Below are 14,258 nucleotides of genomic sequence, written 5' to 3'. Positions count from 1 at the left end.
CAATTCTCTCCGAAAATAGCGACCCGCATAGAAGAGGAAGAACTGACCCATCATGACCGGAATTGTCTCCCAACTGGAGGACGTGCGTGGACGTGGAGCTTGGCATTGGCTAAGACGAGGCTGAAGCGAATCACACAAGCTGGTAATCATTTCCAAAGACGCGGGGGATGGTCCGCCGAGCTGGGATCCAGGCTCGATGGGTTTGACGAATGACACCACTCAAGACTACCTGCCAAAGACTCGGATCCATGGGAGCTGCGGGTTTTGATCCCGGACCTTGTCAGAGTGACGTGTAATTTTAGCTGATTTGATCATACAATGAACATGAACATGAAACAAAAGAGGTTCGTGGCAGCATCAGGCAGAGACTTCCATACCTAGGTACGTACCTGATTGCACTGTAGGAAGTGCTGTGGTAGTTCCCTAAGCTTCACTGGTACAGTACGAGGGTGTTCTCCACACGATAAGGGAGGAATAGAAGATTGATACGAGTAGCTCTCACAGTCCAACCCTGACGAATGAAGTCCTGATGCCGGTCTACCTACAGTAAGGTATCGAATTCACGTGGGCTCTATGAGGGATCAGGTCTGGACTTTTGATTGATGGGGAGGTGCGTCTCCGGCACCTTCTGAGGCCTTAGACGACACCAAGTACTCGTACCATTGTGGAAAGAACCTGACGCCCTGTCATATTGTCGATGTCATCGCTGGATCCCACGAGTCCCCACGGACCTGTCTTCCGGTCCATTTTCCATGATTGAACCTGAAGCCAAGCGATAAAACCTCTCGAGTCTATGGCCAAAATCAACATCATTCTCTTGCTCATTTCATCAACATCATTCACAACACCTCCATCAACGGCAGTCTCACCCGCAACCAATCCAACATGCAATCCGCACTTCACGCAGTCATCGGCCCCAAGAAGGAGCTACACGATCTCTCTGGTCGTGTTGCTTTGGTCACTGGTGGTGCAAATGGCATCGGCTTCCAAATCTCTCGCCAGTTCGCCCAGGCCAAAGCCAAAGTCGTCATGATCAACCGCAAGGAGGAGCAGGGAGATGAAGCCATCAAGCAGATCAAAGAAGAAACCCCCGGTGCCGACGTTGACTGGGTCGGCTGCGACTTGGGCAACCTCAAGGAAGTCAAGCAAGTCTTTAGCGACCTCCGTAACAAGCTGGACAGACTGGATCTGGTAAAGCACCTGTCACCCCACTCACAACCCCCTTGCACAGTCTCCCTAACCTCCCTCACAGCTCATTCTCTCCGCTGGTATCAACACGAACACCTTCGACCTCGACGCAGACGGCATCGATCGCCACTTCGGCGTCAACTTCCTAGGCCAGTTCTATGCTGTCAACCTTCTCTACCCACTCATCCGCAAGACCTCCAAGATACCCGACACACCCCCACCGCGTATTGTCTTCGAAGCATCAGAAGTCCACCGTATGGCACCTTCCAACATCCACTTCGGCTCCCTCCAAGAGATCAACGACGAGAACTTCGGTCCCACACACCTCTACGCCCGTACCAAGCTTGCGATGATCTTGTGCGCCAAGTTCATTCTTCCCGAGAAAGTCTTCAAGCCCAACGGTGACCACGTCTTCTCATTGAGCGTTCACCCGGGTACCGTCAACACGAACATGCAGCAGCAATGGAAGGCCGCCTATCCCGGCATTTTTGGCAACATGCTCTCCTGGGCCATGACGACCATCGGACGAGACGTCGAACAAGGTTCGTACAGCGCCTTGTGGGCGGCTACCAGTCCTGAGATCGAGGAGAAGAATTTGCAGGGCTATTACTTTGTCGATCCGGTATGTCCTATTCTTTTGACCCACGCTCTCTGAAAATACTAATATAGGTGCAGGGTCAACCGGGCAAAGAGTCGTCGCAAGCTTCAGATCCTGCTCTCGCCGAGGCTCTGTGGAACCTAAGCACGAGTCTGATCAAGGAGAAGGTGGGCGAAGATGCCCTTACGCCTTGGGACGAGCAGTGAGCAATTGGCGGAGGAGTGGCACATGGCAGACTTGCACGAAACATGACGATAGAAAATAATGATGCTCATCACCATGGGCCGATGAGTAATAACGACAGCAGACATAACCTGACCGCAATGAGAATCCTTGACGAACCATATTCACCTTTGCTTACGTGCAACGTTCAGGTGTCGTAATGATACATTTTCTACAGGTCCCAACGAGCTCTGCAGTACTCGTGCATGCTTATCATAAGGCTTGACGCCGCATTCCATGCCTTGACCATGCAATGTGTTGATTGTACAAACAGGCCCTCAGTCTTCTTTCATCCTGGCCGGCCGCCATCGCAAATCAAGCCCCTTCAGCTCAACACATCATCCCACACAATGATATCTTCTTTGTTTCGACTGTTGGGGTCGACGGTCGACGGCCGACTCTACTCCTTCTTCGCGCCCCCAACCATATTAGTTATCGTTCCACCCACACTTCCCGACTCCGTGAAATGTTTTCCAACCATGCCGTCTTTGCTTAACGGTCCGCCGACGGTCTCCCCTAATTGCCCGATCGAGCCGTCCGCGCGGAATTGGGAGCCTATTGCACCCTGCGAGCTCAACAGTGGCGCTCCGGTGCTGGCTTTCTTGTCGTCAGACGCCGGGTTGTAGTTTTGGAAGTTGTTGTTATGGGGGTCGTGCGAAGACGAGTCGGGCTTGGTGCCGATGAACTTGGACGTGTCCGTTTGGGATTTCATGATGTTGGGAGTCATGGTCGTTTGGTTTTTTTTAACTACTAGCAGTATTTCTTTGTGGTTTTCAAAGTTGCCCTCCTGTTCTGGTGTGTTATGTTGTGTGTAAAGGAAATGAAACCGGTCAAGTGGGTAAGGTTACCAGTAGTTGGGTTCGGTTGTGTACTGGGTACCAGGTACTTGATGATGACTGGAGAAAAAGAGTGTTCATGATATGGTTGGAGTAGGTGTACTTGTAGTTTGTGTCGAATAGTCAAGTCCGCTCTGAGATTGAGGTTGAGTCTGTTGATGTCATGGAAAAGAAAGTGACGCTCACTTACTCCTGTAATGCGATTGATGACGCAGGAGAACGACTCGACACTGGCCCATGTGATTGGCGGATGGAGGATGATGAGGCTGTGATGTCTTTGCCTCCATAGATGAAACTTCGCAGATGAAGTTGTTCTGATGATTTTGTATTTTATACATCAGACTAAGAAACTAGACACCGAAAGCGAGCGTAGCACTGCTCGGCAACGCTACGGGTATAGCCCGTATAGATCTGTTCGCATGCCGACGAATCTAGTGATAGTCATGAATGTCTAGCTTGATGTCTGAGCTAGATGGTATCCAACCTGTGAGGCAACTAGGAAAAGGATTCCATGTACCGACACGTCGCACATTGGCTCCGCCACTGCAGGGTGGCTGGCTAGGAGGACTTGAACCGTGGTAGAGGACCTCAAAGCGTCTCCAGAAAAACAATGGCGGTGGCGACAAGAACCTCTACTTTCTCTTCTTCGCACCAGCCTTGGCCTCTGTGCCACTGGCATTCGCAACAGGAGCGGTTGGCTTCAATTCCTTGGTATCTTGGCCCTCCAGGCCTTTGGGCTTCTCATCAGCCTTTCCTTCGTCCTCATCCTCGCTTTCGCCACCCTGACCAAATTCATTGACCCGAGTGTAGTCGACCTTGTACGCCCATTTCTGATACAGCCAGACAAAGAAGATGACGTCGTCGCGCAAAGTGGCGAGACGGTGGAGGAAGGGCATGCGAATGGTGAAGGCGAATAGGTCGTCAATAAACGTGTTCAAGAACTTGTAGGTGAGTGCCTTGCTGGGCATATGTGCAACAGACTTGAGTCGGTAGTTGATGTACAAGCTAGGCACCATCATTAAGAAACCATAAGCGTACACCGATCCGACGAGTGTCTCAATAACGAAGCTGTACCATGACTTGTGCGTCTCATAGACGAGGGAGTAGACCGCATAAGCGAGCAGGAGAGGCACCGCCATAATGTAGAGGTATCTGAAAGCGATTTGGTCGTACTCCTGAGTCTTCTTTTCCGTCTCCGAGAGCTTGTGCTTGTCCTCGAACACCACGACGTAAGGAAGAAACTTAAAAGACGAGTCCGGCCCAGGTTCGCGCAGGCGCACGTTGACCATCTTTGTAATTTTCCAAGCTTCCAGGAGGATCCCGAAGCCTTGACCAGCCAAGATCATCCAGGAGGTCCCTTCAGAGTTGTCGACAAGGTATAAGAAGATGACGGTCTGCATGAAAACATTGGCCAAGATGGTCCGGACTGAGGTCCCCACGTTGTCTTTCTTTTTGCGCCAGTGGGCGATATCGTTCTTGAAAGCAAGACCTTCGAAGAGCATATGCAAGATGCTGACCACGAAGGTCGTGCCAAGCAGGTAGGAGTTGGTGTCGAGCAGGATTTCTTTGAATTTCTCAAATTCACTGCCGTCTCCACTGGCAGGCATCGGACCTCCAGAAGCAGCTTGTTGTTGGTTCTGCTTCATGCCTTCGTCAATGCTCGCAAGCATGCTGTATTGCCAGTTGACCATGTTGTACAGGTTGATGTTCAGCGGCATTTCGGTGACAGTGTCGTTGAGCTCGGTCATATGAGAGCGAAGCTGCCAGAAGGTGTTCAAGAAAATGACCGGGTAGTACCATCCGTTCATGCCAGACGCATCTCGGGCGCCAGTTTGTTCGAGGACAATATTTTTGCGAAGCGCCGGGTGCATTTGTCGCCAGTTCTGGACGCCCGCATTGGGTATGACAGCCATGGTAAAATTAGGGTGGTAGAATGACCCAATCTGCACACCTTGTGGCTCTTCGGAATCCTCGTCGGTTCCATCGCTTTTGTCGAGCAAGTTCTTCAGTTTGCGCACTTTCTTCTTTGGGATGTAGTGATTCAGAGGCTTGCTAAAGTGGTATGCTTTGGCAGGGTCGAAGTTAGCCGCTGTAGGGTCCAATTGATTGCCAGCCAGCGCAACCAGAAAATGTGCCCATAGTGTTCCGTTATGTTGCACCTCTTTCGGGATGGCGATATTCGTGTGGATCTCTCTGTTCTCCTTGTAATTTCCAATCTGGAAGTTCTTCTCATCCAACACAAGAGTGTTTTTTGCCTGATCGGACAGGCGGGAGACAGAGGCATCCGGCGACACGTACACTTGGATGTCGACAGTGCTGCCCTCAGGCCATACTGGTGCGATGTTGTATGGGATCGCGGAGTAATTCGTCAGGGCAGTGACATCGGCCCGGTCTTCAAAGTTGGCCGTTGCTTTGGGAGCAGAATCACCAGACTGCGTCTTCGAGCCGAAAAACTGGTTTACGACAAATTGTGTGAGCATGAAAATGGCCAGTCCTTGAAGGACGGTTTGAATCATGGACTGTTGACTATCAGTATATGTCGGAGTGGTTTCGATTTATGCTCACCTTTCCACCTTCTTCCTGCCTCGCGGCAGTGCCGCGGCCGGCGCCCGTACCAGTTGACTCTGGCATATTGTCTGATCAGAGTCGTGCACAACAAAGGTGCTCAGCGGTCTGCAGTTGACAAAGTGGCAGAATCAATGGGCCAGAGGCCCCAATCGCGAGTGAGTGGGCTGGCACGGCTGGGGACCGACCTGAAAAGCTGCGGAAAAGGTTTGGTCCGGAGCCGAGGTCTTGGCAACCTCAAGGTCGCCTTCATCTCCAGTCCAATGAGCCGTCCATGTTTGATCACGACATATTCATTCTTTCCTAGAATCTAGCTATGCAATTCAGCTCAGTTCGTCCGCTCAGAATGGCAATCAGCGGTTAGGCGATGACCTGTCAATTCTGCAATGGCAAATGGAGCGTCGGCGCCCATACCCACGCCTCAGTTTCCCACGCATAATGCTCCGCGGGTGTGGCTCTTGACATCTGGAGACTCCCCTATTGGCATTTCGGTTGCGAAGCAAGTCCTCGACCATGGGGACTATGTTGTCTCTGGCATTATACAGGCCGACTTTGAGGATGAGAGCGTACGAAGTGAAGAGTTTAAGAACTTCCTTTCCGAAGTGGTGCGAACAAACGGATGGAAAGACCGATTGAAAATTGTACCATTAGATATCAGGTATGGAGCTCCATTGTCACCCCGGTTTCTGTACAGCCCTTTTCATGCATAAGTTACGCTGGAAGGCATCGTTAACCTTGTAACAGACATGTTAGGCAATGTCAGGCAGCTATTGCAGAAGCGGTCCATGTCTTCAAGAAGGTTGACATCTTGTTCTGCTGCACCAGCGAGGCAATCATTGGAACGGTTGAAGAACTTTCAGCGAGCCAGCGGACGTTGACGATGGTCCGAGATCAATTCGAGAAGAATTTCTTCGGGCCAATGAATATAATCAAATCTGTCATCCCTCACATGCGGACGTTGATGAATGGACACATCATAGTACTTGCTGGCATCACTGGTCATCTTGGGACACCTGGCCTTAGCATGTATTGTGCGTCGGGGTGGGCATTGGAAGGCTTCTGCGACAGCATTGCCTATGAGATAGCCCCCTTCAACATCAAACTGACAATTGTCCAAGCCAGCGTGGAAATCGGGATTCTGACCAATAAAATCACATCTGCCCCTCCGATGAAAGAATACTCAAGGGACTTTGGGCACACCGCTCCCAATTTCCGGGGCCTGTTGGATGGACTGATCAACCGGCTGCCAGGAATACGAGCTCAATATCCTCCACCTCCAGAAAGGGAAATTCAGTCACCATCTTCGGAAGCGGAACGACAAAGTGGGCCTTACCTGCTCAGTCGCAATGAAGTGGTCAGCTTGTATCCGCCTTTGAGCCATGCTCACACAGAAAAGTTGATAGCCGAGACCGTCCATGCACTGACTGCTATTGGTGGGCACGAAAACCCTCCAGCAAGACATATTGTCGGGGTCGAAGGCGTAGCTAGCGTCAAGGAGAAACTCAAGACTGTAAGTGAGGAGCTGGAGGAATTTGTGGACACCAGTGCATCGGCCGATATTGTAAGACAAGGACCCGGGGTTGGACGTGCATCAAGCGTGGTGGATGTGGATATCAAGGATCTGGAGGGCGATGTCTTTGATGCCTCTTTGGGCTTGCGCTGAGAGTGTTCTTCTGTTCATACACCGCCAATCAATGTTTCATCGTCGGTTGTCTCGTCTTGCATTTTCATGACGTCTGTGCTCTTCATGACGGCGGTGACGACCAGGAGACCTGCTTCGTGGTCTCTCGCGTCGTTGGTGAGACCTATCTCTTTCAGATGAGACTGACCTGGATCGTCTGCCCTTGTGCCTGTCTCTGGGCGAGCGCTGTCTCCGATCTCTGGGTCGAGGAGCTTCGTCTCGGTGCCGTCGTCGATGTCTACCATCCGTGTGGCGCTCTCTACTTCGGCTGCGCTGTCTCCGCTCGCCATGGCGCCTTCTGTATTCCTTGAGAGCATTTTGCAACTCCTTGTCTTGTTCTCCGCCCGTACCTGCAAGTCTTTCGGTAGTGACCTCTCCTTCTTTCGCGCCTGACACCCCTGTTGCTCGCCCGTAGCCGACTCCCCCTGTCCCTGCAAGCCCATCATCTTCTGCAGCCTCTTTCAAAACTTTTCCAACCTCGCGTTGGGCGCCTATCATTTCCAGGTTGGGGTTGTTTCGAGGCGCGACAGGTAATCCCAGAGCTCTTGCAAGCGCATCTTCCTCAGCCTCTTTGATTCGCCGAATCTCTTCTCTTCGTTCTCGCGCAGCTTTGGCATCTGCATCTTCGCCCGTGTCTGCATCCTTATCGGCTTTGGCAAACCAATTGAGATCTCGACCTTTTTGCCAACGCCCAACCGGAGCCATCAACGAGTGCCCTAGATAATTCTCTCGGTGCGAAGAAGTCTGAACATCGGACCACTGGAAGTCCCCACGTCCTCCTCGAGAACCTTCCTTCCGGACCGTTGCTAGGAGATCCATAGCTGCGTTTGAACTTTGTGTAAGAAATAACTCGTTGAGATCTGAAGGAGGGTGATGAGCTGCTCTCGCTTTCTGAGCAGCCTACTGCTGTGTAACGTTGTCTCCTCACGAACACAGAGAGATTGAATCAGCAGAGCCAAGGAGACAGCGGGACACTTGCGGAGGCTCAGTAAGTCTCATGCATCTGATCGGATGATGGGTGGACAGGGTGGCGTCGGGTGCAGGAAGGAAAAAATACTCGTTGGTTGGGAGAGAAAGCGTGCCCTGCAAGCTTCTTCTTGTGTTGCCAACCACAGCAAGAAAGAGCAGGTGTCGGCGATCGGTCGAGAATGAGGTGACAGCGGGATGGTGCTGTAGAGTATCGCTCGTAAACAGAAATGTTGGTCTAGTAGATGTATCTCTTCGCCTGCTAGCGCTGCGTCATTGCGAATCTCATCCGCCCGCGGCTTGCACTTTGCGACACGTCGTACGCCTTCGATGCTCCTTTTCGATCACCCGCATTTCGCAACCGTCCACTCCGTCACTACTCGGCTGTCATCTGCTGCCTTTCGTTGACGACGTGTTGCACCCTGGGCTCGTCGTGCCCTGCCGCGCTGGGAACAGAGCTATTCCGCAGCGACCGAGACTCGCTACCAAGACTGCGCTCATGACCTTCCACCTGCCCATTGGATCCGAGCGACCTCCTGGCGAACTCAAACCACTCTGAGGTTCCTCGCTGCGATCTGACCCTATAGAATGACAAAGAGGCGATCGTGTGTGCCTACAGAATTCGACAAATTCTAGTGTACAGAGATTCCTGGTCAATGCCCCTCCGACAAGCAGAATCTTCGAAAGTTGGGCGGAATGGAGGATGATCTGAGGTCCTTTCAATCAGTCAGTATCGGCTTGACGAGTGTCGAATCGGGCAGAGAAAGGTTCGCAAGAGATGGACTATATCATCCACCGCCGCTGGCATACTGGAGGAATAATCTGACTGCGCTTTCTCAGCACTACAACCTCTACTTCGTTGCCAATCGAGATTCGATCGCCGTCTACAGACCAGAATTTCCCTTCCAGAAACTACGCAAGCTACCTTCTCTCTTGATCCCGGCTACGCTTGCACAACCTCTGGCAGAAGGCTACATTGATACTTATTCCCCTCATACCATAAACCACATGATTGTCGGTGACCTGGGCTCTGAAGAAATCGTGCTCGTCGCGACAGATTCTGGCAATGTTACTGCATACTTTACAAAGGCCATTGATGAAGCAATCCGGAGGGATCCATACCGTTTCAGTACGAATGCGCGAAGTGACTATGTAGGAGTGAGAGCGTTCTTCACCCAATGGGTTTACGAGTCGGCTTGGGGGCTCTCCATCCATTCCAAGGCCCGCATGATTGCAGTATCAGCTAATACACCTCATCATGTCCCTAGCGATGATCCTTGTTCCAAGATAACAGTCTTTGCTTTTGCCTTGACGGAACAGAGTGATAGCGACAGAGATCCGCAGGATGACGACTCAATCGACATCGCTGATCATGCAAAACAACCAGACTGGGAGGAGTGGCAATGCAAAGGAGGAGATCCTGCCCCTCCTCCGCGCGACAAGAATTACAAGATCACTCTCGGCGGCTTTGAAGGTCATAATCACAACATTCCAAGCGTTTCATTTGTCAATACTGACGACGATAACGACGGCAGATGGCTTCTTAGTACCGACATTGGCGGAGAGATGAAGATGTGGCTGATCTGGCAAGGTTACTGTCTCAAAACATGGGACTTTGCTGAGAAGAGGATGCGCTCCGGATTTTTCAGGCGACGAGAAGGTGGCTGGATCGTTGCTGCGCTTGATCCCAAAGCTTTTCGCCTTGCCCGGTCCATGGAACAGTTCTGTGGCCATTCCAAAGCGACCAAATATGCTGGGCACATTGGTGAGAGCTATGATCTCACCAACATCGTCCGCCTCCGCACTCCTGGCAACAGCCTTGCTCATCCTAATATCAACGGTGCTCCACTTGCGGACGCGGCTGACGAAGACGGTCAAGAGACTTATGATTCATGGTCGGATCTAGGCGAATCTGATGATGACGACGTGAGCTCCAATGCCATTATGAGCGTTCAAAATGATGGTGCAGAACAGGCGCGCGAACCGTCTGCTACGGCTGACCAAGAAAATGGAACGGGTACCGATATGGAAATGGCAGATAGTGTGGCTGCTAGCCATTCTCATACAGCCTCTGATGATGCCGAACTAGCTCGCGAGAATGAAGAAGCGGACGCTGATTCAGTACAAGCGCTGCTCTTTGATACTGAGCAATCTGGACCCGACGACGACGACGAGGAGGAGGACGAGGAAGAGGACGAGGACGCAGAAGGCCACTATGGGTTGAGCTCAGAGGAACAGGAGGGGCAGTCCTCCAACAGTCATCGAAGCGCCACGTCGCAGTCCAGTCTTGCGCAACGCAATAGCGAAGAAGCTGAAGATCTAGCAATTTCTGAACCCAACACCATTCCGCCAACGTACGTACAACATCCATCAGAACAGGCCATTTCCTCTTGGATGCGGAAAGCCGCTTATCGCCTCTTTCGAAGTGCCGCCATACGGAGCGAAGTACCCTCAATCCCAACGCTGCATTGTACTGCTTCGAATCTTAGGCTTCTGATGGCGCCAGAAGCAAGCGCTGCTCATGTATTTTGCGCCAACATACTCAAACAGGCTTTACCGGAAAACATCGAGATGACGAATCACGTACAACTCGACAGAATCAACATGATCCAGCAGATACCGGAGCTGGGGATTGTCATTATAGCTTCTCAAATAGGCCGTTGTGCCATATGTACGCTGACCAGGAACGAGAAGACTGGGGACCTCGGATTGCGCGTGGACTGGATCTTGCCGAGCAGGAAACAGGAGCTTAGACACGTCCGACCTTACATGCCGCTGCTGGGCATTGCCACCTCTCCCGTGCAAGGACGATTCGTGGGACAAAACCACAAGGGCAGGTTGGACCCTGAAGCATCCAATGAATGGGGCTCAGATGGTGTGGTTGACGGCGTGCCGACCACCTTCGACCCAGCCGTCGTAGTTGTTTCTGAAGACGAGCTTGAGCATGCTTATGGCTCGTCTGGGAATACACAGCATGAAATCGATGAAGACATGGTCGAGAAGAGCATCAAAACAAGCCGCTCATCAACCAATTCACCACCAACCTCAACAGCTGCCACCTCCCAGACGCGAGAGTGGAAGAAGCCCAGAGACATGGAACCATGGATCGCTGGCGAGAACAGTCGCAGATACAGGCTCATGCTTACTTACCTGGATATGAGTGTTTTGACGTACGAGATTTCAAGGGCAGTCGAGAGGGAAGATGTCGCGCAGGACGAGGTTTCAGCTCTGGAAAGCGTGGATTGAATGCCATCAGACCATAATAGTCGAGCGAACCCGCTAAACGCCAATGACACCATCAAACAGATGCCCTACGGCTCAACGCCGTATCAGCGCCCACATCTAGGGGACCGAGAGCTTCATTTCAGATGACACCTGTCAGCTCTGTATGTGGCTAGTTGATCGTAGAAAGAGTCCTGCAGCCATTGACCCACATTAAACGTCGAAGCCGAAGGTCGATTTTGCAAGAACACAGCAGGCAATAGGTTGACGACGATATTCTACACCACTCTTCCCATCGTCCGTGTTACCAGCATGAGGGATATGATGTGGCAGGGCAGCACGCTCGATTCAGGATGTGGTGGACGCGCCAGGAGAATTGGTCCGGGACTCGACTTTTTGTCGTGGGGTTTGACGCCAAGAACAAGGCCCGTTGGCTCATGCAGAAGTGAAGTCCCCATCTGCGCAGTGGCTGTTACTTTGACAGGAGCATCAGCCATCTGCCCCTTTTTCGTGTCTTAGGTATAGTACTGTACCAAAGGGACAGCTTCCAGCATGCAATAGCTTGATGTTCTGCCACTACTGTGTACAGCAAACCAGCTGGAGAACTTGACAACCAATGTCCGCTTGAACACGGAGGCGAATCATCTCCGACTCAAGACGTCAAAAGCTTTCTCAGACCAGGCGCATAACACCAAGGGCCGTCTCTCTTCAAGGATGCCCCATCTTCCAGAGCTGGCCCTGCCCGTCAGGGGCTGTGGTACACGGACACCTCTGTGGCCTTCGGGCGCGCCTCAGGTAAGGCTGGGCAGAATAGACATGATGTCCGTGACAACGTGACGTCTGGCACACGTCTTTTTGATTGTACTGCACTCCTTTGGCTGGAAGTCCTTAATATGGTTCCGTTCCACGCGTCTTCTTGGGACCTGCTCAGATGCCGTCTTTCGTCGCAGCCTTCAACATGTTCACCAACACCTTCAGACCGGACATGAAGACTCCAGGAAGTCCATCTCTGGGAGGGCAGCGCTTGGGCAACCGCCGAAGGGTTATTCGGACTCTTCTTGCAGCCGTCTTGATCGTTGCTTTCATGCAAACATGGTCTTGGACATCTCAAAAACGGGTATGCCGCAACCTCCATTCTCATACGTCTGGCTAATGTTTCCGAGACATGGGATCTAGAATACGCCATCGACGAGGTAGCCAGCGAAGAAGCAGAATACGAGTACAATGATTTCCAGTATATGCCCCTCACCGGCTTAGTCAACGATGGTAGAGCTGGAAAGCGTACCTGCGAAGAAATGAAGTACGAAGGACGACTTCGAGTTCAGGAAAGCTTCTACCTTGAAGATGACCTCACCGATGTCGCGAGGACTCTGGAACACCATCCTATGATCATTTATCCTGAAGGGGATAAGGAACTGCCGTTTGAGGAAATGGTAGCGAAAAGATGGGCAAGACTGGCAGGATCGAGTGTCTGGTTGGAAAAATATCAGGTCTTCCTCGCAGTAACGCGGGTAATCTTCTTTGACAAGGAAAACAGAGCATGGCCCATTATGAGCTTTTTGCGCGGTCAACTATACGACGAAGATTGGAACGAGCTGAAGAACCACACTATTCACTGGCATGGGGATGAGATCACTTTCCCGACAGTCTTTACCATTCCCGCTCCTTATATCGCTGGTGGAGGCTTCTACGGACCAGAAGACCCAAGGATCATCATCGAAGAAGATGTCGAAGATGCCGAGCCGGTGGTCGTGTTCAACATGGTTTATGAACTGAAGGACGTAACAAGGGCCATGCATATCTTCCGACCGTTTTCCAACGTTACCACCATCCTCAGCATCACCGGGGAGGGGTCTAGACCGATGGCCGAGAAGAATTGGGCGCCGTTCTTCCACAACGATCAAGAAAACGCAACGACTGGTGTCAAAAAGTGGCCGAGTCACTACATCCATTTTGTCCACAGCTTCAAACCCCTCAAAGTGCTGAGATGCCATGCACTCAACGGCTGGTGCGATATCGTGTATGAGCAAAAGGTTTCTGAAGAGCTTGTGTCTTCTCACAATGACGGTCACGGGCGGATGAGCGGTGGCACGAACCTTGTTCCAATTCACATCCCTTCAAGCCCGGGCGTACACGCCTACGTTGGCTTCCCAAGGACTCACATTGATGTCGGCTGCAAGGACGATGCGATGTACAGGCCTGAAATGATGATCATGACAGCACATGGCTCGGACTTTCACCTCAACTACATGTCCGAATCGATTGACTTTGGAACGGCCGCTTTGCTCGCTGAAGCCATATCGGATCCTTGCGGCGACGGTCGTATTTTGATCGCCAACAGTGTCTCTAGGTGGGACCGATCGTCCGGTCAAGACCTGATGACTTTGTCATTCTCAGTGGCCGATGAGACTGTGCAAGTGTTGCGGTTGCAGGGTGTTTCGCGATTTATCGAACAGTTGCCATTCCTTGGCTCGGCACTTCAGCATGACATGTCCCAAGATGGCAGAGTCATTTGGAACCTGCGGTGGTCCGCCGTTGGGCAAGATGTGCTTGCTTGCTCCGTTGAGGCTGCGCAGAATTACTCCATAGCCGTAGCTGAGCCAGTGCAAGGCTGGTCGAGAGGGAAATTGAGGGAAATCCAGGAAGCGGAATCCAAGGACAAGGACGATGTTCTCAATGAAACAGAGATGCGCGAGGACGAAAAAGTGCAGGAAGCCAAAGACGAGAAGGACAAGGAAAAGTCTATCAAACACGAGAAGGGATCGAATGAGGCATTTAAGGGTGCCAAAGGGCGACTCAAGGCTGCTAAAGAGGACGCAAACAACGAAAAGAAATTCATTTTCGATGACGACCCTTTTGGACACGCTGACGAGCTTGTGTGAACACCTACTTGAGTGTGTAACCACCGGCAAGGCCAATATACGCCATACACCAAGCCATGGGGCTGTGACTCTTCGGATCGCGCAAAGAGCCACAAGCC

General features: G+C 51.8%; 7 protein-coding genes across 7 annotated transcripts; 4 read left to right on the top strand and 3 right to left on the bottom strand.

The window, feature by feature from the left end:
* Positions 1-298: 298 nt before the first annotated feature.
* PV05_10375 (uncharacterized protein) lies at positions 299-2,122 on the top strand. The gene is made up of 3 exons (XM_013456806.1): positions 299-1,191; positions 1,253-1,810; positions 1,864-2,122. Exons 1-3 carry the CDS (start codon positions 886-888, stop codon positions 1,990-1,992), a joined length of 993 nt encoding a protein of 330 aa, XP_013312260.1. The 5' UTR covers positions 299-885; the 3' UTR covers positions 1,993-2,122.
* A 286-nt stretch (positions 2,123-2,408) lies between these two features.
* PV05_10374 (uncharacterized protein) lies at positions 2,409-2,735 on the bottom strand (the record flags this gene model as incomplete). The annotated part of the gene is made up of 1 exon (XM_013456805.1): positions 2,409-2,735. The coding sequence occupies one exon, from the start codon at positions 2,733-2,735 to the stop codon at positions 2,409-2,411; it is 327 nt and encodes a 108-aa protein (XP_013312259.1).
* A 741-nt stretch (positions 2,736-3,476) lies between these two features.
* PV05_10373 (uncharacterized protein) lies at positions 3,477-5,475 on the bottom strand (the record flags this gene model as incomplete). The annotated part of the gene is made up of 2 exons (XM_013456804.1): positions 3,477-5,363; positions 5,410-5,475. The coding sequence occupies 2 exons, from the start codon at positions 5,473-5,475 to the stop codon at positions 3,477-3,479; spliced, it is 1,953 nt and encodes a 650-aa protein (XP_013312258.1).
* A 225-nt stretch (positions 5,476-5,700) lies between these two features.
* PV05_10372 (uncharacterized protein) lies at positions 5,701-7,121 on the top strand. The gene is made up of 2 exons (XM_013456803.1): positions 5,701-6,067; positions 6,154-7,121. The coding sequence occupies exons 1-2, from the start codon at positions 5,796-5,798 to the stop codon at positions 7,070-7,072; spliced, it is 1,191 nt and encodes a 396-aa protein (XP_013312257.1). The 5' UTR covers positions 5,701-5,795; the 3' UTR covers positions 7,073-7,121.
* PV05_10371 (uncharacterized protein) lies at positions 6,015-8,254 on the bottom strand. Its single transcript, XM_013456802.1, has 2 exons — positions 6,743-8,254; positions 6,015-6,683 (listed from the first exon to the last, which is right to left on the bottom strand). Exon 1 carries the CDS (start codon positions 7,907-7,909, stop codon positions 7,109-7,111), a length of 801 nt encoding a protein of 266 aa, XP_013312256.1. The 5' UTR covers positions 7,910-8,254; the 3' UTR covers positions 6,015-6,683; positions 6,743-7,108.
* Positions 8,255-8,752: 498 nt separating this feature from the next.
* On the top strand, positions 8,753-11,302 carry PV05_10370 (uncharacterized protein; the record flags this gene model as incomplete). The annotated part of the gene is made up of 1 exon (XM_013456801.1): positions 8,753-11,302. The coding sequence occupies one exon, from the start codon at positions 8,753-8,755 to the stop codon at positions 11,300-11,302; it is 2,550 nt and encodes an 849-aa protein (XP_013312255.1).
* Positions 11,303-12,236: 934 nt separating this feature from the next.
* PV05_10369 (uncharacterized protein) lies at positions 12,237-14,160 on the top strand (the record flags this gene model as incomplete). Its single annotated transcript, XM_013456800.1, has 2 exons — positions 12,237-12,395; positions 12,442-14,160. The coding sequence occupies 2 exons, from the start codon at positions 12,237-12,239 to the stop codon at positions 14,158-14,160; spliced, it is 1,878 nt and encodes a 625-aa protein (XP_013312254.1).
* Between the last annotated feature and the right edge of the window lie 98 nt (positions 14,161-14,258).

Source organism: Exophiala xenobiotica (genome assembly GCF_000835505.1).
Source record: "Exophiala xenobiotica strain CBS 118157 unplaced genomic scaffold supercont1.6, whole genome shotgun sequence".
NCBI lineage: Eukaryota > Fungi > Ascomycota > Eurotiomycetes > Chaetothyriales > Herpotrichiellaceae > Exophiala > Exophiala xenobiotica.
This window is presented reverse-complemented; position numbering and strand designations above follow the sequence as displayed.